Here is a 22,551-nt window from a genome sequence, read left to right on the forward strand (position 1 = left end):
CCTGATTTGGCACGAGATAGGGCTTCTGATGAGTATATCTGGGAACCCAGAGGTAGAAAGAATGCATCGTGGAAAACGGGAGGAAGCCATAAACGGAGCGGCCATCATCGGAGAGGAAGAAGAAGAAGACGGTTCGAGCCGGCGTCCCGCCCCGGGGTAAAACATCGGGAGATCATCGACCAACCCCGGGCCGTTCACAAAACGAGAGGCCATCGACCCGCTCCGGCTCGGGAGAAGAGATAAGAAGAAACCGAAGAAATGATGGGGGCCAGCCCAAGGCTCCTCTGACTGGGGTCGAGCAAACGATCCCCGACCCGGCCGACATCCAGACCAGCCGGTGTCCAGCCGTCCCCGACACCCACCTCAGGAGAGAGGTGTGGCGCAGTTCGCTGGGGCTCCACCGACCACGTGGAGATGGGATGCCTGGAAGGATGAAACGCAGACCTGTTTCAAAACCTTACACTTCCTAGTTGGATTGGTGAGCATGTTTCTGGCCCTTCCTAATCAGATCTAGATAGGTTTAATGGGGTGGACATTTAAGGGTATAACTAACATGGGTTGTTATCCCTCGATGTTCCATGTGTTTCCCCATTTCATGATGATCTTTGTAGAGTATAATATGCCTGTATTTGCCTTAGTTAGTATTGTGTCGTTATGATTTGTTTGCATTTTTCCCTCCCATGTACCCTCTTATTTGCTTGCATTTGATTTAATTCAATAAAATTTCATTTTGTTTCATCAAACTTGGTCTATAAGAGTTTTCTCTACATTGTAGTTCCTGCCCCAAAGTCCAGAGTATAGAATCTAAGGGGCGAGTGGGTCGAACCACTCACGGTTTACTATGCAAGAGAGAGAGGCCTCTAGAGAGAGAAACCTCTGCGATCTAAAACCCCTTACAGATGACCACAACCAGTGTTGTATTACGTATAAATATTAATTCAATTTCTTTATCAGGAAAGGATTATTTTGCAATAAATGGAGAACACCTAGCTGTGAGCATGTGTTGTAATATACTTTATTACAAATGTTTTACTGTTTTATCATCAGCAATATATCATGACAGTATACAAAACAGCTATAGAATACTAGATTACTGTTTCTGCCCAATTCTGTCCAGGTGAATAACCTGATGCATTCTGTATTCACAACAAGTGCAATATCCTTTTCAGATGCATTTTTGTTTTTAACATTTTCTTCAAGTTTTAAATATTTTATAAAGCTGTGAAGATGCTCTCTCCATGGCTCAGTGGGTAAGTTGATTGAGTGATCTGGTGAGTGACTAAGGCAGGAATGTCCCAGGTTCAATCTCTGGTCTTTGCAGAGATCTCACCCAGGATGGTGGTACATTTGGCATTAGAACCTTTTGATTAAGGGGTAAAAAAAATCAGCCACAGTTTTGTGCCTAATAGCTATCCAGTGACCCTTCCTGGAATCAGACATGCGAGTACAGAATTTAGCTTGGCTGTGTCATACCCCACTGTAAAATATCAAATAACCTGCTAATATCTACTGCCAGGCTTACACATGAATAAAGATTACTGGTGCAAGGTAGCAAAAAGCTGCTAGTGCCCACAGAACCATATCTCAGCACGAATCACTGTCTCAGAGAGCACAAAAAGTAGTTTTTCATAATTGCATAATTTTCTCAATATTTATACAGCTACATGACTGTTGTGGTGCAGTATAAAGAAAAAGAACATTTCCTAGGAATGTTCAAGGTCAAGCTTCACGATTAGTTTAGTGTCATATAAACCCCTCAAATTAATGTTTTCCATATCCCACTCCTCTGATACAACCTGATAAAACATTTCTAAATATCAATTATTCACTAAGTAAAATACAGTTATTACATTTTTCTCACTGGATGCCAAAGCTTTGCACCTCTATTTACAAACAGCAAGCAAACATAACTGGTGTTCATCTTGTCACATATTCTCAATCAATTACAGAACCAGTTTGAAGACTGTTACTGACAGGGCTGGCATGCAATTTTTTCCAAATACATCCTGTGATTTAATCTAGATAGAAATTAGTAATGTTTTGCACCACTGAATTGTCCCATAAGCCAATGATCTAGAAAAAGAGCTATACAGGAAACTTTGGTTTATCCGGAGGTTGTATGTCTGGAATACTCGATCTAACGGCAAAAATCAGGAGCCGTTTTCTGTAAGTTTTTTTAGATCTCGTTCTTTTTTTTCCCAGTCAGCCACTGCAAGGTCTGTAGCTATAGCAACAGCTTCAGCTACAGACGCTTGCAGCTGCAGCCGACTCTTTAGAAGCTGTTGCTAAGCAACAGTGTGTTGTCAGATACAGAGATGAAAACCTCCGTATGCTTCAACATTAACTTTCTATGTCCGGCAGTTTTGATAGATCGGCAACACGCCGGTCCCGTCAGTGCCGGATATCACAAAGTTTCCTGTATATACTATTACTGGTGTCTGTATCTTGTCCCTTGTTAATGTTTTGGACTTTGGAACTGCTGGTTGGAGGCATTCTGGGAGTAGACATTGTACCGCATCTCCTCTTAGATGCCATATCGTGACTAGCAGTCCCAAACATAAAATATAGCGAGAATGGTTGACTAAGAGACACCAGTGCACAGATCCAGGTTTTCATAACACTGAGAAGTTATATGCAATGGCCTTGAATTTCCACAAGTTTCTCCCAATCTCCTGGCCTAATTTCAGCAGGAGATCGGTGAATCCCCCCATCCCACCACAGGAATGCATAAGTGGCTGTTTTTAAGCCATTTACTCCATTTCTCCAGGGGTCCGAATGAACTCCTGCTGGAGAACCCTTGTGGAAATTCCAGGCAAATATATCTTAAAGCAGAAGATAAGGGAATTCTAAGTTTTGGTAGACAGTGATTAAAAATGCCTGTTACCTAACAAATAAAATAAAAGCAGAAAACATTGAAATATATTCAACGACAAATGATTTTAAATGTGTAGCTAAAGCTGAGATATATCTGTTACATTTGTGGTTTGCATTCCAAAGCATATTTTTATTTATCTTTACATGGAACATTATCAAATGTTTCAAGTTAGCTCCTAATTTAATAATTTTTTCATATCAATTATGCTGATTATTGCTAATTTAATTAATCATCATTCATTTATCACTCCATATGAAACTCAACCATGCAACTCTATAGATCAGATAATAATGGTTGTAGTATTCAATAGAAACTTAATGATAGAAAGACAAACCTAATCAGCAGTGCCACCAAACTAATTATTTGCAGATAATTTTTTTCTTGCTTTCCAGTTGACTTCAAGGGGTGAGTATAATAATGGGGGAGAAATTCGGTTGGTTAGCACCTCCAGTTAGCGCCTGCCAGGGGCGCTAACGGGACACTGAGGCAGTAGCACTGCAGCGAGGCGAATTCAGCATCGCTGCCAAATTTGGCCTCCCCATAGCGCCGCCGGTATGAGTTAGCACCAGGAAGTTCAGCGCCGGGCAGATGGTGACGTCAGTGAGTGTGCAATGAGGTTCTGTAGCATGAATGAACCTCCCCTTTATTGGTTAACGCTTTGAGTGTAACGCCACTGAGCTAGGCCGTTAGCGCTTGATTTAGCACTCCCATCCTTTCTTTGAGTGATGACAATGAATTTTGCGTGCAGCAAGATTCATTAGCACCTGGTGCTAAATCTCAAACTTTTCCAGCAGGCCTGGATTAAATTAGTGCAGTAGGAGGGTGGTTGAATATTCAAGAGTTTTGCTTTATTGTCTTTGGTGATGAAGGAGTATTTATGGAGAACTTTCCCTCAGGAGGTTAACGGCTGTATGCAATCTACCTTGCGTTCTGTAAAATGGAAGGGGCTTAATGAAACAAATGGACTTTTCTTGATTCATGCATTTTTGTGTTCTCCAATCTGGGGTTTCTCGTGGTCTGTGCGATCATCCCAGAAGGGTCAGCCTAGAAAGGTATGTTTCTTGGTCTTTTGAGGGGGAGCTAAATCCGTGCTCCTGACAGTCTACAGAGGGGTTATGACCAATTCTTTGAGATAGATACCAGCTGGATCCCACATTTTATTCAATAACAGCAACAGCTTGCATTTGTCGAGCACCTTTGACGTAGTGGAATATCCCGTGGCGCTCCACAGGAGCGTTGCCGGACGGGGTTCAACACCGAGCCACGTGGGGAGATGTTGGGGCGGATGGCCGGGGGCTCGATCAAAGAGGTGGGTTTTGGGGAGTGTCTTGTGGGTGGGGGCAGGGAGGAGAGAGGATTGGGGGGAATTCCAGAGTTTTGGGGCCTTAGCGGCTGAAGGCACAGCCGCCAATGTTGGAGTGATTAAAATCGGGGATTCCACCATCAGGGCCCCATTGAAGGATCAGGGGAGCTGGTCTGATTATTAGGAACCCTACTTAACCCTTCTGTCTTGTTTTAGCTTTGTAGAGATTTCTTTAATCCAATTACTTAACACAAGATTTTTTTTTAAAAGCTACAACTGTCTCTTATGTCAAGCTTAATCCAATACGACTGTTGCAAGTTTTGTCTGTTTTTCTACAAAGCTTGAGGGGGGACATTCAAAGTCTGAGCACTACATTCAAACAAACACAAATTCTGAATTGTTCAGTTATGCGTACAACACATTCCAGTTATTTTTAAAACGTGGACAATTATTCAAATCCTCGAGGACCCGGTTACTATCTCGGGGGATATTCGAAGAGCTGTAGCTCTGTGAATCTTAACAGTTGGTTCATGTTGTGTCGGTACCTTTCTACCTAGACACAACTTAGGACTCAGAACTCAGAGATTCAAACATGAAGTGCTTTATTGGAAGGAAAGGAAGTTCTGGGAAGTTCCAAACAAAGAGAGCTAAAACTTAACAGAGAACACCCAACCATTTATCTCCTGTGACAGCGCCACCACAGGTGGGAGGAGAACACACAATACATAACATTTCAGAACTTCCAAAAGATCTAGTTCAGACTAGCACAGCTCCTGCAGTGGTAGGTAGACAAGAAGAAAGGAAATGCTGCACGTGTAAAAGTTATGGAATAAGTTCGCTGATAAATCCAATAAGGAATTCAGGAGAAATTTCTTGACCCAGAGAGTGGTGAGAATGTGTAACTCGCCACTACAGGGAGTAGTTGAGGCAAATAGCATAGATGCATTTAAGGGGAAGGTAGTTAAACACACAAGGGTGAAAGGAATAGAAGGTCATGCTGGTCGGGTTCGAGGAAGAGGAATGGAAGGAGGCTCGTGCGGATCATAGACCTGTTGGGCCGAACAGCCTGTATGTTCTATGCAATCTGCGAAAGAATAGCTTAGCAGATAGGTAAAAAACAAAGAAAGAAGTATTTTCTCAGTCAGATTCAGATCCTGGGCTAGAAATTTGGTATCGCCCCAGTCGGGGCGCTAAATTTTAAAAAGTTGGAGAATTAGCACCAGGCGCTAATCCTTCTGACCTCTCACTAAATTGATTGTTAGCGCTCCAAGAGAGAACTGGAGCACTAAATCAAGCGCTAATCACCTCACTTAGGGCGCTACACACACAGAGTGAGGTGCTACCCACAGAGCTATAACCCATTTCAGATGCAGTCCAATCAGTACTCATCATTCACACTGGCTCCTTCCAGCTCGTAAAGGAGAGGTTGAAGATTCAGCACAACCTCATTCTCAATATTGCTGGCACTGAAGGCGACTTCCAAGCAACTCAACAGCTACACCTCTTATACTCATGGCTGATCCCAGCGCCCAGGCATTGGAAGCATTGGTCGCGGCAGTCGAAAGAAGGAGGGCAGTGCTGTTCCCGGCCACTGGCAGGAGGCCATTACCCCATGTCTTCAGAGCAATGTGGAGGGAAGTGGTCCAGGACGTCTCGGCCAGCAGTGTGGTCCTCAGGACCCTCACATAGTGCCGTAAAAAATTCAACGACCTCACTCGGGTGGTCAGGGTGAGTACATGCTGCAACAAGTCCTACATACCAGCATCTGAACCCCAGTCTGTACACACTGCACAAATCACCACACCCCCACCACTCACCCACCAAGCATCTCCACCTACTAAAACTCACATCCACATCTCATGCCTTGCCTACAATCACAGCTATTCAACTATGACAGGCACATCTCCCAAACACATAGCTGCACACTCACTCACACACTTTCCTTTCTCTTGCAGGCCAAGCTAGCCCACAATAGGAGGGAGCATTAACGAACAGGCATGGATGAAGTGGACATCCAACAGCTTACAGACCTGGAGGAGCGCGTGCTGAGAGTCATTGGGCGCCAGGTGGTGGGCGCCGTGGTCTTCAGTGACATCGACCCACTTGGGGGCAACAACAGTATGTTAATCCCTTTCTTTCTCTCAACACACTTCCCCCTCACAGCACAAGCCTTTCCCACTTCCCAGCTCCTGATACTGTCTGCATTCCTTGCTCCCTTCCTGCTCCCCTGCCCTCACCTTAACGCGAGTCTTGTGCTTTTATGCTTTCAGGTAATCAGCAACCAGATGACCAGCCTGTCCTTGAGCATCCTAGTGAGAGTGAAGCGGGAGAAGAGGAGGAGGAAGAAAGCACCACGTCACTGCATGTCTCACCCGCAGGCACCACCTCAGATACTGAGACTACGCGATCTTTAGAGGCAAGTTTAGTAGAGGGGTCTGCACTGGGTGATGCACCAGGGACAAGCGGGCTGCAGCAAGGCCAGGGGGAAAGCGTAGCTCAGGGGCCAGATCCCTGGAGGGCAAGTTTGCATGCGAGTTCTGTTGCACAGGACTCAGATGAGGACCTCGATGGAGAGACGTTAACAAGGGTGATGGGCATGCACACGGAGATCATAAGTGCAATGGAAAGGGTGCCCGAGAACCTGTCAGCAATGGTAAGGAGTGTGGAGGAGTCTGCCTCCAACATTGCACAGAGCTCTGCACACACCATGGAGCCCATCATTTCCAGGCTGCAAAGGATGGTGGACTCCCTGAGAGACCGTGGAGACCCAGACCTCATGCCGTGTGTCATGGGCGATGTGGCAGCATCCATTGCAGCACAGGCAGAAGCCACACAACGTCTTAGTGCTGTAATGCAGTCAATGGTTGCTCATGCAGTCTCAGCTTGATGCCATGCAAGCTCTGACTGCTGCCATCGTTGCTGGGTCCACCACAGTCCACCGGGGATCTCACAATCTCTCAGCAGGCTAGCAATCTGTGCTCCAGCAGATTGGTAGAGATGCTGACGTGCTGCCCCGGGGGAGTGGCAGTGCGTAAGTCAAGCAAGAACCTGCTGTACTCTCTCAGGATGACAGCAATCCTGCTCCCACCACTGCCACTCCGCCATTTCCCTTGTCGCTGCCTGTCATCCAGCCAGCTCAGACTGCCGTCGCCCAGCCTGAGGTGATGCTGTTTACAGCCAGGCCTTCCAGGCTCAGAGCTGGTCGAGGGCGTCCTTCAAGGCCATTTGTAGTCTCTGGCACCGACACTCGGCAGCCTTCCACCAGCCCTGCTGCAGCCACTGGGGATAGAGTACGTAGGAGCAGTAGGTTAGGAAAAGGCACTGTAAAGAGGGGAATTAAGGATTTGAACAAGGGTGATTAGTTAATACTGTTGTTGTATATACGTGCTTATTGAATGTTGATAAATTTATTCATGGAATGTTGCTGATTTTGTGGTGTGTCTCATTTCAGCTTTGCGCTGTGAAATGGCAAGCGAAATGGATGGAATGATGGGGATGTGGTCAGCAACCGGGAGGTAGGGTAGAATTTATTGGAACCGCAGTCTGATGAGGTGGTCACAGACCACCCTTCCAGAAGGCCGATTGAGTGACTGCCTCCTTCCTCGCTGCTGTTCCTCCTCCTCCTGAAGTGGTGCCGCTATGCCTGGTGGCAATGGCTGGACCCTCATGATGGCCAAGTTGTGGAGCATGCAACAGACCACGACGAAATGAGACATGCGCTCAGCTGAGTACTGGAGGGCTCCTCCTGAGCGGTCAAGGCAGCGGAACCATTGCTTGAGCACCTCGATGGTCTGCTTGATGATGTTCCTGGTGGTGGCATGGCTCTCATTATATGAGTGCTGAGCAGCAGCGTTGGAGTTGCAGAGGGGAGTCATAAGCCAGGTGGAGAGCAGATAGCCCTTGTCTCCAACCAGCCAGCTGCGAGCTTGATGTGGTGGCTGAAAGAGTGTTGGCACACCGGTCTGGCAAAGGATGAAGGGATCATGGCTGCTGCCTGGATAGCAGGCATTGATGGTGAGGATTTGCTATCTGTGGTCGCACACCAACTGCACATTAAGTGAGAGGTATCCTTTGTGGTTACGGAATAGCTCAGGATTGCTATGGGTGCCTACAAAGCCACGTGGGTGCAGTCAATGGTGCCCTGCACCATGGCGAAGCCCGCTATCCTGGCAAAGCCACATGCATGCTCGTCCTGCTTATCTCTGGTCATGGGGAAGGAAATGTAGTCCCTTCTCCTTCTGTAGAGATCCGCTGTGACCACCCGGATGCAGCAATGGACGGCGAACTGCGAAATGTTAGATATGTCTCCTGCTGCAGACTGGAAGGATCTGCTGGTGTAGAAATTGAGGGCAACGGTGACCTTGGCTGCCACTGAGAGCCGTGGTGGTCCTGATCTGAGGCTCGCGGTCTGGCTGCAGGAGGTGGCAGAGCTCTGTGACCACCTCCTTGTTGAAGCGGAGCCTTCTAAGACACTGCTCCTCAGTTAAATTTATGTAGGAGAAGTGCTCCCGGATTACCCTATGAGGGTAAGGCCTCCTGTTGATAGCCCTGTTGGCCCTCCTCCCTCTGGCCACACTCTTCAATCTCTGTCTCTGCGTCTGCTGCCTCTGATGTTGATGCTGGAGGGTGAGGTTGAGTGCCAGTACAGCCTCCATTAACATATCCAAGTGTAGGAGTTCCAAATCTCAGCACAATGAAACTGACAAATTTTAGCGGCCAGAACACTCCTGAAAGTAATAAGCATTTATCTCAGTGAAAACGGCCTATGTCAAACTGAGAAGGCAGCATTGACTGGCGACTAAAATCAAACCGGATGTTGCTGCCTTTAAATACCGCTCCTACAGCGGCCATCCAACTGCATCACGCCTCCTCTTCCTGCCGTTATTCACGCCAAGCACTAAGGCAGGGGGCGGCAGTCAATTTTTCATCTGGGCCATTAACGGGGCGTTCCACACGCGATGACGTCACGATCTGGCAGCCGCTAAAGGTGTAGGCGCTAAATGTTATTGGCAGCACTAAATCCCAGGTGAATGTCGCGTGTGGCGTTGGATTCGCCGCACCCCGCCGTTAACCCATTAGCATCCCATTAGCACCCCCCCAGCGCCAACGGGAGGCACTAACATGCCCAATTTCTCCCCCTTTGACTACATTACTTGATCATGTTTGATGACGAGACTGAGTGCAAAAACTGTTTTATTTCTATTACCTACATTCCTCTCTCCAGAACACCTCCCCCAAAAGATCATAATGGGAATAAACAACATTCACAAAAACATGTCTCAAGTTATCATATACTGTAAATAAAATATCACATTCTATTTTGTCAATCTGGGGCACAGCAGGAAAATGCCAGCATATAATTTATAAAAGATTAATGGGGTGAAATAGAGTGTGCGGTATTAGCACATGGATGTAATGTATGAAATACCTTTGCCCAGTATTTTAATGAGGGCTTAACCAATTTGTTTTATTAAAATAGCCCATTTTTATTTAAATTATCCTGGTGGCACTGCCATTGTGTCTTTCTTGGTATTTTCAAACAGTAACCATCATGTTAAGGGTAGAGATATCATGAATGCATTATTTGCGTGGAAACACATTGATTTTGTATCTTGAGGGTTTCATTGTTAGTCCATAGTTTGGAGAAAGATCCAATATCTGGTCTGGCAATTTCTCAATCTTCAGCTTATGCAGCAAGGTAGTTAAAAAGATGAATATCTCAACCCGTGCAAGGCTATCGCCAAGACACCTTCTCTTACCCATCCCAAATATCATGACTTTATCAATCAAATCCCTTTTTAGTTGCCCACTGTCATCCAGAAACCTTTCGGGAATGAATGATTCAGCATCCTTCCACAGTGTCCTGAGAAAGGGAAAGATCACTTTCAAAATTAGTTATACATAGTTCTTCTGTAAGTTGAAATTTCAGGAGTGACAATATTTGCTGACATTTAATTAACATATTGTAGTTGCTAACCAGAATTTATCAAATATTTTGTGACTTAAAGCTAACATTAAAAATAATTCTTAGCATGTGGGCATCACTGGCAAGGCCCATCCCTACTTACCCTGAGAGGGCAGTGGTGGACCAACTTCTTGATCCGCTGGTAATGGTTTTGATAGAATTGAGGGACATGCTCGGCCACTTCAGAAGGCAGTTAAGAATCAACCATGTTGGTGTGGGACTGGTGTCACATATTTGCCAGACAGGATAAGGACCAGGTCCAACACTTTGGGGAAGCCCCAGAAATCTCAAAGCAATGTTAAGGAAGCAGAGACATAGCATCACAAGTCTCTGCCTCTACCTCCTGTTAACAGCACACAGGGAATAAACATTTGTCTTTCTCAGATCCAGATGTCATCAAAGGCGGAGGTGAGGAAGTGATTGAGCAGATCAACAGCTGCAGGAGTAGTATGGAAAATGGAGGGCCAAAGGCTAGACATTTGGGAGTTAAAGTGCAGTTATAAGTGACTTTGAGGAGATTTTTTCCAGAGTTAAATGCAGAAGGAAGGGTTCAGAGATGGCCTTGTCTGTGATTGAGGCAATGAGAGTAGAGAGGCAGCACGAGATGGCAAGGTCAAGAGGCTGGCAGTGAATACAGGTAGGAAAGTTTATCTGGAGGGACAGGTTAAGGGAGGACAGGAGGGAAGTGAAATCAAAGGAGAAAGGTCAAGTTGAGTTGAGATGGCGATTGATAACACCGAGGAGCCACTCAGTGCAGAGGCCGAGGGAGGATAGGAGTGGAGATATCCTGGTGAGAAACTCAGGGGTCTCGGAACCAGTGAGTTCCACATACCCCATTGCTGGTGTACTGCCAGCCACAACATGTGAGGCCAACTTTGAGACAGGTCCAAGAAAACTCCCGGCCTGCGAGCCACCCTAGCCATGCTGCTGTGATGACAGTGCCCTTGGTTGGGGCATGCAGAGGCTCTGTCCTAACAAGGCTTTTGGGAACTGCAGCATTAGGCCATTAACTGGCATATCTGGGTTCTAGCCTAATTTCTGAGCCTTCTGCCATGGTGCTGTTGGAGTTCCAGCAGAAATGCACCAGAAAGCCCACAGATTTTCAGTGCAATCCACAATAATAAGAAACTGAACACTTACTCATCATGATTGACTTGATATTGATTTATGAAGACACATGTATCTTTGGGAATAAAATAGCCATTAAGGACGGCACTGGCAGTTGTGCTGTAAGGCAAATAAATGAAATACATTAAATGCAGTTTTAAGAATAACCAAGAACTAGTTACAAACAGAATAATACATTTTCATATGTGCAAACTGGAACGAAACGGACAAAAGATAACCCATTACATCGTGGAGCACCTATGGTACTGCTCAGATGATATGGGGGGTCTTAGAGAGACAGAACAGATTAGCAGCTAAACATTACAATTGTGCTCCAAACTAATTGTGAGCAATTGGGAAAGAAATTGGGCTGTTTGGTGCCTTTTGTTTAGGTGCTAGGTTGCCTCCTAACGCTCAAAAATGTGGTCAAAGATGCGCTTGCACATTCGGCGGGAAATGCGCAGGACGTCATCTTGGTAAAGGGGTTTGTGCGTCCACACCTAACGACCGCCAGCAGCATACAGAGCAGGCAGATTATGACACCAATCAGTGTGCAATGCTGATTTGACGCCAGTGCTGCCATTTTCAAACTCCATGCTGCAGCCTACACATAGCTGAACACAAAATTAAATTAAATGAAGGACCCCCACCACCGCTATCTAAAGTGATCATGAGCTATTTACAGGTTAGCTGCTGGATTATTTCTTCTGGCTGCTGGTGTGATTGTACACGTTTTTGAAGCTTTCCTATACTTGCCTAAAGTTTGAATAGTCAGTGAATGTCCTGCAATATGTTTGGATAATGTGGCTGTCATGTTTGAATAGCTGCCAGTGTGTGTGATCTGTGAGTTATGGGTGCAAGGCTTGCAACAGTGCTGAGTGTGTGCGGGTGAGGTAAAACATATGAATTGAAGGATTGAGTACTGATTGATAGAGATTACATATGAATTAGAAGCAGGAGTAGGCCAATTGGCCCCTCGAGCCTGCTCCACCATTCAATAAGATCATGGCTGATCTGATTACTCCATATTTGCCAGATCTTTGCCCACTCACTTAACCTATTGATATCCCTTTCTAGCCTCCTTATGTCCTCTTCACAATTTACTTTCCTACCTATCTTTGTCTCATCAGCAAATTTAGCAACCATGCATTCGGTCCCTTCATCCAAATTGTAAAACGTTGAGGCCCCAACACTGATCCCTGTGGCACACTACTCGTTACATCTTGCTAATCAGAAAATGACCCATTTATGTCTACTCTCTGTTTCCTGTTAGCTAGCCAATCTTCTATCCATGCCAATATGTTACCCCCTACACCATGAGCTTTTATTTTCTGCAATAACCTTGGGGATGTAGAGAATAGTGCAGTGGATGAGGCTCGTGGTGCAATTGGTAGAATATGTCATTTGAAGAAGAACTCATTCGCCTTGACAACTCGTGCCAGATCATTAAACTTCTTCCTGCACTCCACCAATTCTGGCATCTTGAACATCCCCATTTTTAATCACTCCACCAGCTGCCTAGTTCCTAAGTTCTGGAATTTCCTCCCTAAACTTCTCTGCCACTCTACTTCTCTTTCCTCCTTTAAGACACTCCTTAAAAGCTACCTCTTTGACCAAGATGTTAGTCCCATCTGGCTTAACATCTTCTTATATGTCAAAATTTGTTTATGATAACACTCCTGTGAAGTGCCTTAAGAACATAAGAACATAAGAAATAGGAGCAGGAGTAGGCCATTCGGTCCTTCAAGCCTGCTCCGCCCTTCAATGAGATCATGGCTGATCTTCTGCCTCAGCTCCATTCACCGGCCCTATCGCCATATCCCTTGATGCCCTTACTAGTCAGAAATCTATTGACTTCTGTTTTGAATATACCCAATGACTGAGCCTCCACAGCCCTCTGGGGTAGAGAATTCCAAAGATTCACCACCCTCTGTGTGAGGGAATTTCTTCTCATCTCAGTCCTGAATGGCCTACCCTTTATCTTGAGGCTGTGGTCCCTGGTTCTAGACTCCCCAGCTAAGGGAAACATTCTCCCAGCATCCATCCTATCAAGCCCTGTAATAATTTTGTATGCTTCAATGAGATCCCCTCTCATTCTTCTGAATTCAAGAGAATACAGGCCTAGTTTACTCATTCTCTTCTCATACAACAGTCCCGTCATCCCAGGAATCAATCTCATGAACCTTCATTTTGAAAATACCCTTGCGCCATTTTACTATGTTAAAGGCATTTTATAAGTGTAAGTTGTTGTTGCAGTATCCATGTTCTTGGAGCAACACTCCTAGCATTGACCTCTGCCGCTACTTGTTCTCACTGCCTCCTGTCTGGAGGGCCTCCTGCCCCCCTGCGGATACAGGATGTCCCTCCTTCTTTCCACCTCTTCCACCAAGACCTCCAGTGCATTGTTTGATAACCTTGGTGCTCGCTCTCTCGCATGTTCAGCCATTGCTCAAAGTATCACAGCCCAGATTGAATTTTGAAAAAACTCCCACCACTTCTTGCAGCCACAATGCACCTCCACTTTAAGAGATGCAGGCTGCCTTTAAATAGCACCAGCAATTTGTGATATCTGGCCCCCTGATGATGCGTGCTGCCAATGAACAGTGTGGGGAGTGTTGGCTGCATGCAGAAATCATTTAAAAGAGCAGGCAGCAGCAATTTATTGTGCTACCTGCAATGCAATGAATGGGCCCAGTTTAATCTCGTACCGCGATCCCCACGCTTGTTTTCGGGGGGTCAACCTATTTCACCCCCATTAACTTGTTTCACTGGGCGGAAAACAAGTGATAGCAAATCAGCAGCCCATTGTATACCTTGCACCTTACACATCATTCAAAAATCTGTCTATCTCCACTTAAAATATATTCAATGACCCAGCCTCCATAGCTCTCTGGGGAAGAGAATTCCAAAGATTCACGACCCTCTGAGAGAAGAAATTCCTCCTCATTTCCGATTTAAATGGGTGACCCCTTATTCTGAAATTATGCCCCTAGTTCTAGATTGCCCCACGAGGGGAAACATCCTCTCTGCATCTACCCTGTCAAGCCCCTTCAGAATCTTATGTTTCAATAAGATCCCCTCTCATTCTTCCAAACTCCAATGTATAGGCACAACCTGCTCAACCTTTCTTCATAAGACAACCCCTTCATCTCCAAATTAACCTTGTGAACCTTCTCTGAACTGCCTCCAATGCAAGTATATCCTTCCTTAAATAAGGAGACCAAAACTGTATGCAGTACTCCAGGTGTGGTCTCACCAATGCTCTGTACAGTTGTAACAGGACTTCCCTACTTTTAAACTCCATTCCCTTTGCAATAAAGGCCAACACTCCATTTGCCTTCCTAATTACTTGCTATACCTGCATGCTAACTTTTTGTGATTAATGTACAAGGACCCCCAGATCCCTCTGTACCTCAGCATTTTGTAATCTCTCCCCATTTAAATAATAATTTGCTTTTTTATTTTAATGATTCTTCTGCCATGAAGGAACTGTGGCCTAGAAATTGAATATTGCGTGCAAATGGGTGGTGCCACCGCAGCGCAAGGTTGTTTTGGTGCTGCCTGCTGAATTAAATAATTGCAGCCCAGAACCTACCATGCAATGCATAGTTGCAGGCAGTGTGCTCAGCGGGAGGCCCAATGTCATAGAGTCATAGAGTTTTACAGCACAGAAAGAGGCCCTTCGGCCCATCGTGTCTGCGCCGCCCATCAATCCCTGTCCAGTCTAATCCCATTTTCCAGCATTTGGTCCATAGCCTTGTATGCAATGACATTTCAAGTGCTCATCCAAATGCTTCTTGAATGTTGTGAGGGTTCCTGCCTCCACCACCCTTTCAGGCATTGAGTTCCACATTCCAACCACCCTCTGGGTGAAAAAGTTCCTCCTCAAATCCCCTCTAAATCTCCTGCCCCTTACCCTGAATCTATGCCCCCTTGTTATTGACCCCCCTACTAAGGGGAAAAGTTCCTCTTTGTCTCCCCTATCTATGCCCCTCATCATTTTGTACACCTCAATCAGGTCCCCCCTCAGCCTTCTTTGCTCCAAGGAAAACAACCCCAGCCTGTCCAGCCTCTCTTCATAGCTGAGGCGCTCCATCCCAGGTAACATCCTGGTGAATCTTCTCTGCACCCTCTCTAAAGCAATCACATCCTTCCTATAGTGAGGCGACCAGAACTGCACACAGTACTCCAGCTGTGGCCTCACCAGCGTTTTGTACAGCTCCATCATAACCTCCCTGCTCTTATATTCTATGCCTCGGCTAATGAAGGCAAGTATCCCATATGCCTTTTTAACCACCTTATCTACCTGTTCCGCTGCCTTCAGGGATCTATGTACATGTACACCAAGGTCCCTCTGACCCTCTGTACTTCCTAGGGTCCTACCACTCATTGTGTATTCCCTTGCCTTATTTGTCCGTCCAAAATGCATCACCTCGCACTTTTCAGGGTTAAATTCCATTTGCCACTTTTCCGCCCATCTGACCAACCCGTTTATATCGTCCTGTAGCCTGAGGCTTTCCTCCTCACAATTTACCACCCCACCAATTTTCGTGTCATCTGCGAACTTACTGATCATACCTTTTACATTCTCATCCAAATCATTTATGTAGATCACAAACAACAAGGGACCCAGCACCGATCCCTGAGGTACCCCACTGGACACAGGCTTCCAGTCACAAAAGCAACCTTCGACCATCACCCTCTGCCTCCTGCCACTCAGCCAGTTTATGATCCAACGCGCCAAGGCACCCTGGATCCCATGGGCTCTTACCTTCTTGACCAGTCTCCTATGCGGGACTTTGTCAAAAGCTTTACTGAAGTCCATGTAAACCACATCCACAGCATTTCCCTCATCCACCCCCCTAGTCACCCCCTCGAAAAATTCAATCAGATTTGTCAGACATGATTTACCCTTGACAAAGCCATGCTGACTATCCCCGATTAATCCTTGCCTCTCCAAGTGGAGACTAATTTTGTCCCTCAGAATTTTTTCCAATAATTTCCCTACCACAGATGTTAGGCTCACTGGCCTGTAATTCCCTGGTTTATCCCTGCTACCCTTCTTGAATAATGGTACTACGTTAGCTGTTCTCCAGTCCTCTGGTACATCCCCTGTGGCCAGAGAGGTTCTGAAAATTTGTGTCAGAGCCCCTGCAATCTCCTCCTTTGCCTCCCACAGCAGCCTGGGATACATCGTGGCCATTGCATCCCTGGAGCAGGGCAGTGTTTTTTTAAAGCTAGGCTGTCATTTTAGAAAGCAGTCTCAAGCCCTTAAAAGGGAACTGCCTTCTAAAATAAAAACAAATAAAAATCATTTAAAAATAGGCTGTCTTTAGCCCTTACAGCTCAACTACCTTCTGAAAAAGAATCATTAAAAATAATTCCAAAATCACAGTCTTCAGCTGGACTGCCTTCTGCATGTAAAAAATGGTAAAAGTACTCCAGCACTAACACAAATGGCTCAACAAGCCAGGGAAAGGGTGCCCAGGGTCTCACACACAGCACTCCAGCTTTGTTCAGGGGGTCAACACTGGAAGAGAGGTCCTCTACCCACAGGGGGCCAGGAGGCCCTCCAGAAAGAAGGATGTGGGACCAGATTGCTGAGGCTGTGACTGCCAGCAGTGTCACCCCCAGGACTTGGCTCCAGTACCCAAAGAAGTTTCATGACCTCAGACCAGTGGTCAAGGTCAGTTCAAATCAAATCAAATCAAATCAAATCAACTTTTATTGTCATTGTTAGTGCACAAGTGCAGTACAATGAAATGTAGGCTTGCGGCTCCCGAGAGTGTACATTTAGATTAAGACATTTAAACATTCAACATACATTTGGCTTGTAATACATTGACATAAACATAACCATAATAAAGTGCATTGGCAGATGTGCAGGCTTTAGAGTTTATTTGTGGAGTTCAGTAGGATGACAGCCCTGGGAAAGAAGCTGTTCCTAAATCTGGTCGTACGGGTGCGAATGCATCTGTAGCGTCTCCCAGATGGCAGGAGGGCGAACAGACTGTGGCTGGGGTGGGTAGGGTCTTTGATGATGGACCATGACCTCCGTAAACAGCGTTTCTGGTATATGTGCTCTATGGTCGGTAGCCGGGTGCCGGTAATGCGTTGGGCAGTTTTGACTACCCGCTGCAGGGCTTTCCGGTCATAGTAGCTACAGCTGCCATACCATACTGTGATACAGTTTGTCAGGATGCTCTCTATTGTGCAGCAATAAAAGTTAGAGAGGATGTATCTATGAATGTATCCTCAAAAGCTGTCTCCTACCAATTGCACCACTAGTCTCACATACTGTTCAATGCACGACCCCAACCACTGCCATGATTCACCTACCAACAATCTCTACAAGGCGCAAGGCACACCTCACATTCCTAGCTTCACCTCACCCCCTTGGAGGAGACGGTGCAGGCCATTCTTGACAAGGACATGGCTGAGGCCTTGGCCAGTAGCTGGGCTGAAAGAATATTAGATGCTGGTATCCTCATACGTTATCCTCCTTCTCACATCCCACTTCCCCTTCATCCCACAATCTCTTCTGATGTACAAGCTGCGCATGGTGCAAGCAAACACCTCTTGCTTTCCCACCATCCCCTCACCACAACCCTATCATTTCAGACACCCAAGATATCCAGCCTGTCCAGCCAATGGTTGACCAAGAAGAGGGTGAGAAGAGTGAAGAAGAGGTAGAAGAAGAAGAAGAAACACCATCACTCGATTTCACACTCCCAGCCACCAGCTCCTCAAGGTCAACCTGCAAGGCCATCTGCAGTGTCCCCCACTGAAAATCTGCAGCCTTCCACCAGCCATGCTGCAGCCACTGGGGTAGCACTGTGTGACATCAGTAGGATAGTCAAAGGCACACACAAGATAGTTACTAAAGGAATGCACAAGGCTGATGAGTTGATTTCTTGATGTCATATTGGATGCATAGGCCTCGAGTTTCATTGGGCCGTGAGGCGGGCTTTCAGGCGTGCGGGGGGTTAAAATCGTAACACCTCGGGGTCGCGACTCCTGCCCGCCTGGTTCCCGCCTCCACGCCATTTTAACCTAGGTGGGTCTGATTGACCCGAATCAATCCCACCTGCAACAGGTGGGACTGGTCTTTAGGGCCCTTAAACAGCAGTGATTGGCCTATTGGCCTTTATAATCCCATTTTAACAAGCCCTTGCCTGTTTTACCCTTTTCCCACGTAAAATGCGCCTGGTGGGGATGACGCCTGTGAAACCTGGTGTGAACACTATTGGCTTGCTGACTATCAGCTGCAGGTCCAACATTAAAGAGGGTATTTGATCAGTCATCATTTGCAGGTGGCAGGACTTTGTTGCCTCAGGTCTGGGGGAACTTTTAGAAGGCATAAACACAGCTGTGGAGGTTTGGAGCCTGACACCCATCTCCAGTGTGGCCTCCTGCAAGACCCCTCTCGCTAACCTCACTCAGCACTTCTTCAACTGAGGCACCTACCAGAAGCATGGGAGGCCTTTATTTCCTTTCCCTCTTGGCATTAGAGGACATCCAGCCCCATTCGCGAAATGACCCACGCCACAACTGCAGAAGTTGCCATAAGAATTTTTATGAAAAACACACAACTGATGGCATTTCTACAAAATACACAGCATTTCACCCAAGTTCAATTTCAATTTTATTTGTCACATTACCAAATACAACAAGTGAAATCCAGTCAGTGAAATGCTTTTTTCTGAATGAGCCGAGCGCACCAAGCAGCAAAGGACACTTAGCTGCCTGGTACGCACGGAGTCCGCAAGGACGGCAGCCATCTTCATCCCTCTTACGCGTGCTCCTACGTAGTGTTTCCCCTGTGGCTTCAGCAGATGTGGAGGCCCCTTGCTCACTTTCCTGCTGCTCCTGTCTCGACACCTTTGGCGGGCGTCCTCTGGGATGGCGAGCCTGTGAGGGCTCGCCAGCAGTCTGCTGCTCCTGTGGCTGTGCAGGGGTTGAGACCTCTATCTCTGTTGGGTGTGTATTCTGGCGGGGCTCTGACCGAGGGCACTGCAGTGGCATGGAAGTGTGAGCGCTTGGAGAGGAGCCCCCACTTCCTTGAGGTCTGCCACCAACCTCCCTCTCATGGGTCAGGTCCCCCTCAGTGCCTGCAAGTGGCTTGAGAGCAGCTTGCTGCACATCAGGGGGGCCATGGGGACCTGTATCTGCAATGGCAGTCCTACTCAGAAGGACTTCCATGGAGGTCTGGTTTCTCTGTTCAATAGATGCCCATCGCTCCTCAAGAGATGTCATTTTATCCTGAACACTCACCATGTTTTCCATACCCTGGCAACTAACCTCCTCCATGGCCATAGCCCTCCTCTCCTCTACCGTAGCCAGCCATACCACGGAGGCAGCAATCATTTCCACGTAGGTAGCCATCCTTTCCGTGTTGATGCGTTCATGCGCCAATGACTCCACAAAGGCTCTGCTCATGTTCGCAATGGACTCCTCCATTCGCTCCACACTCACAGCAACCCTAGAGACAAAACCTGCCAGAGACTCCTGCATCTGTGCCTGGAGTTCCATCACCTCTGATCTTACGGGTGGACCCGGAGGCACAGGGTCCACATGCAGCTGAGCCGAGCTGGCAGAGTCCTGCGCCCTCCGACAAGGACTCTCCACTGCTGTCCCTGTCTCCATAATCTGCTGATATTCACTTGTGAGCTGTGATATACTAGGTGACAACTCTACTCTACATCCCGAAGGTCCCACCGAGGTGTGAGTGTCTGCGCTGGTGCTGGGTGCGCTTATTTCTGACGATGCTGTGCACTCAGAGGTTGCAGATTCCTCTGAGGAGTCCGGCTGCTCAGGCTCTTCCTCCTGCACCGTGGGGACGGGGGCACTCGATGGTCCTGTGGGGGAGTCAAGGAAAAAGTTAGAGATGTGATGCCAAGGTTACATGCACATTGCATTTTGCAGGTGATCATAAGTCCATATGATGTAGCTTCAGAATCATTATCAGCGACTCATGCAATGCCAATGAGAGAGATGGTAAACTATTCTGTCACCAGCTTGCGGGGATGCTCCTGCCTGTCCTTCCCCAACGTCCACATCTCGGTCAGCCCCGGCAATCTCCAGGACGTCTTCCTCTCAGGGGATGAGCTGCGCTAATGAGGGCGGCCCTCCTGTCCTGGCTCGCTCTCTCCTGTTGTGAGCTCTCTTTTCCTGCAATGAGGGAGACAAGTGGAGGTTGAGTGAGAATGAAGGAGTGAGTGCAGAGATTGCATAGCATAGATACTACTTAGAAGGAGGCAAAGATGGAGTGAGGTTGCAATACCAAGGGCCCTCCCTGTGTGTTGTCAGTTGTGTTCAAAGCATCAGAGTGAGAGGGAATGTGAGGGCTGCATGGTGGCATAGTTCTGTGAATGTGAGCATAGAGAGAGAGGGAATGGTAAAGGTGCATGGATGTGAGTGTCTAGTGGGATGTGGAGGAAGAGATTGCTAAAGCTGAGTGCTGGTGAGGAAAGGCAATGGGGATCAGATTGAGGCTGATGGAAACATCATACAGTACTTATTTTCCAGTGCGAAGAAGGTCATGGAATCTTTTCCTGCACTGCAACCACGTTCTGCGTGTTAGCCCCAAGGAGTTGACTTGACCTGCCACCTCTAGCCACACAGCCTTGGTCTGGCTGGGAGGCCTCTTCCTCCCTGAAGAAGGGAAGGGGACCTCCCTGTGGGCCCTAGCACCATCCAATAATGCCTGTAGTGAAATCTCATCAAATTTGGGCGCAGATCTGGCACTCCCGCTGGCCGTTCCTCCTGCAGGCTCCTGTGCCATCTTAATCACAGAATCACAGAATCACAGAAACCCCACAATGCAGATAGAGGCCATTTCGGCCCATCAAGCCTGCACCGACACATATCCCACCCGATCCCCGTAACCCCTACACCAACACATATCCCACCCTATCCCCGTAACCCCATGTATTTAATCCCCCTAACACTAAGGGTCAATTTATCATAGCCAATCAACCTAACCCGCACATCTTTGGACTGTGGGAGGAAACCCACGCAAACACGGGGAGAATGTGCAAACTCCACACAGACAGTCACCCGAGGCCGGATTCGAACCCGGGTCCCTGGTGCTGTGAGGCAACAGTGCTAACCACTATGCCACCGTGTTGCTAATGTTGAAGGTTGGAAGCCTGCAGAGGAAGCAAGGCTTGCTGTGGACCTTAAAAGCAGCAGCAATGATGATGTCATATTCTGCGACTTTCTGACTGGAAATACTCAATTGCCAAGGCTTCCCACACGCTAGAAATCAATTGGCCAATTGTGTTAAATTTGCATCAATCTCACAGACCCATTTACAATCGTGTCGGAATCACTAAATTTGGGGAACCCGCCAATTCCCCGCACCTGAAATAAAATTGACCCCATAAAGTTGAATTGGAAAGTTTGCTTTGTGGTCGTTTTTATTTCAGCATTGTGGCCAGGAGGACACTGTGATGGTCAGTAACAGAGAGAAGGTAAGGTGTGGGACAAATGTTGAAAGGGGAATTGGGGTTGTGGTCATTGGTACCGCAAACGGATGATTCCATCCCGGATATCTTGGCCAGAAAGGGGCTGTCTGGGCTGCCTCCATCCTTCTGCTTCCTCCTCTTCTGCTTCTTCCTCTTCTCTCTGAAAGCAGCTTGTCTCTTTGCTGCCTTTGCTTCATCTCCATGTGCCCCCCCAGGACTGTGAGTGGTCTTCTCAAAGGCAAAATACTGTGGATGCTGGAAATCTGAAATAAAAGCAGAAAATGCTGGAGCTACGCAGCAGGTCAGGCAGCATCTTGACCTGAAACAGTAACTCTGTTTCTCTTCCCACAGATGCTTCCTGACCTGCTGAGCTATGTTCCCTCTAAGCCACGCGGCTGTGCATCAAGCTTCACTGTGCTGCGCAATAAAATAACCTGTCTGCGCACTCCACTCAGGCTCACAGCAGGGACTTTAATAACACAGCAAAACAGCCAAGGCCAAGAAAAGGATCCAATCAGGGCGAGGGGATGGGGCTTCACCCGCCCTGACCGACAGCCCGCTTCACTAATCAACGCCCAACCTCTATGACTGGCGGCAACTCTAACCAATAGCAAGGGGAGCTGATCCTGAGGATTAGCCAATGGCAGGTGAGAGAGGGCGGGTGCTGGATGACTTCCCCATGCTAAACCGTTTTCTGTCTGTGGGTCAGTAAGAGCGGCGTGCGTCCCATTGTGTGATAGAAGATGTTTGACAGGCCGGCAGGTCACCGGGCTGGAGCAGTAGGATGGAGAGCAGGAGGGAGGTGTTCACGAGGGCAAATGGGACTGCATGC

At 47.2% G+C, this 22,551-nt stretch overlaps 1 protein-coding gene across 1 annotated transcript in view; it reads right to left on the minus strand.

Annotated features, from left to right (window-relative positions):
- Positions 1 to 991: 991 nt before the first annotated feature.
- Positions 992 to 22,551, minus strand: part of cyp1d1 (cytochrome P450, family 1, subfamily D, polypeptide 1) — a 145,808-nt gene continuing 124,248 nt past the window's right edge. Inside the window, exons 6-7 of the mRNA XM_085986303.1 lie at positions 11,284 to 11,370; positions 992 to 10,041 (exon numbers count right to left, since the gene is read on the minus strand). Of these exons, the coding sequence (XP_085842429.1) occupies positions 9,759 to 10,041; positions 11,284 to 11,370 (370 nt within the window). The 3' untranslated portion in view covers positions 992 to 9,758. The remainder of the gene's footprint in view (positions 10,042 to 11,283; positions 11,371 to 22,551) is intronic.

Source organism: Somniosus microcephalus, chromosome 1 (genome assembly GCF_052327205.1).
Source record: "Somniosus microcephalus isolate GS21.2 chromosome 1, FLI_Smic_1.0, whole genome shotgun sequence".
Taxonomy (NCBI): Eukaryota; Metazoa; Chordata; class Chondrichthyes; order Squaliformes; family Somniosidae; genus Somniosus; species Somniosus microcephalus.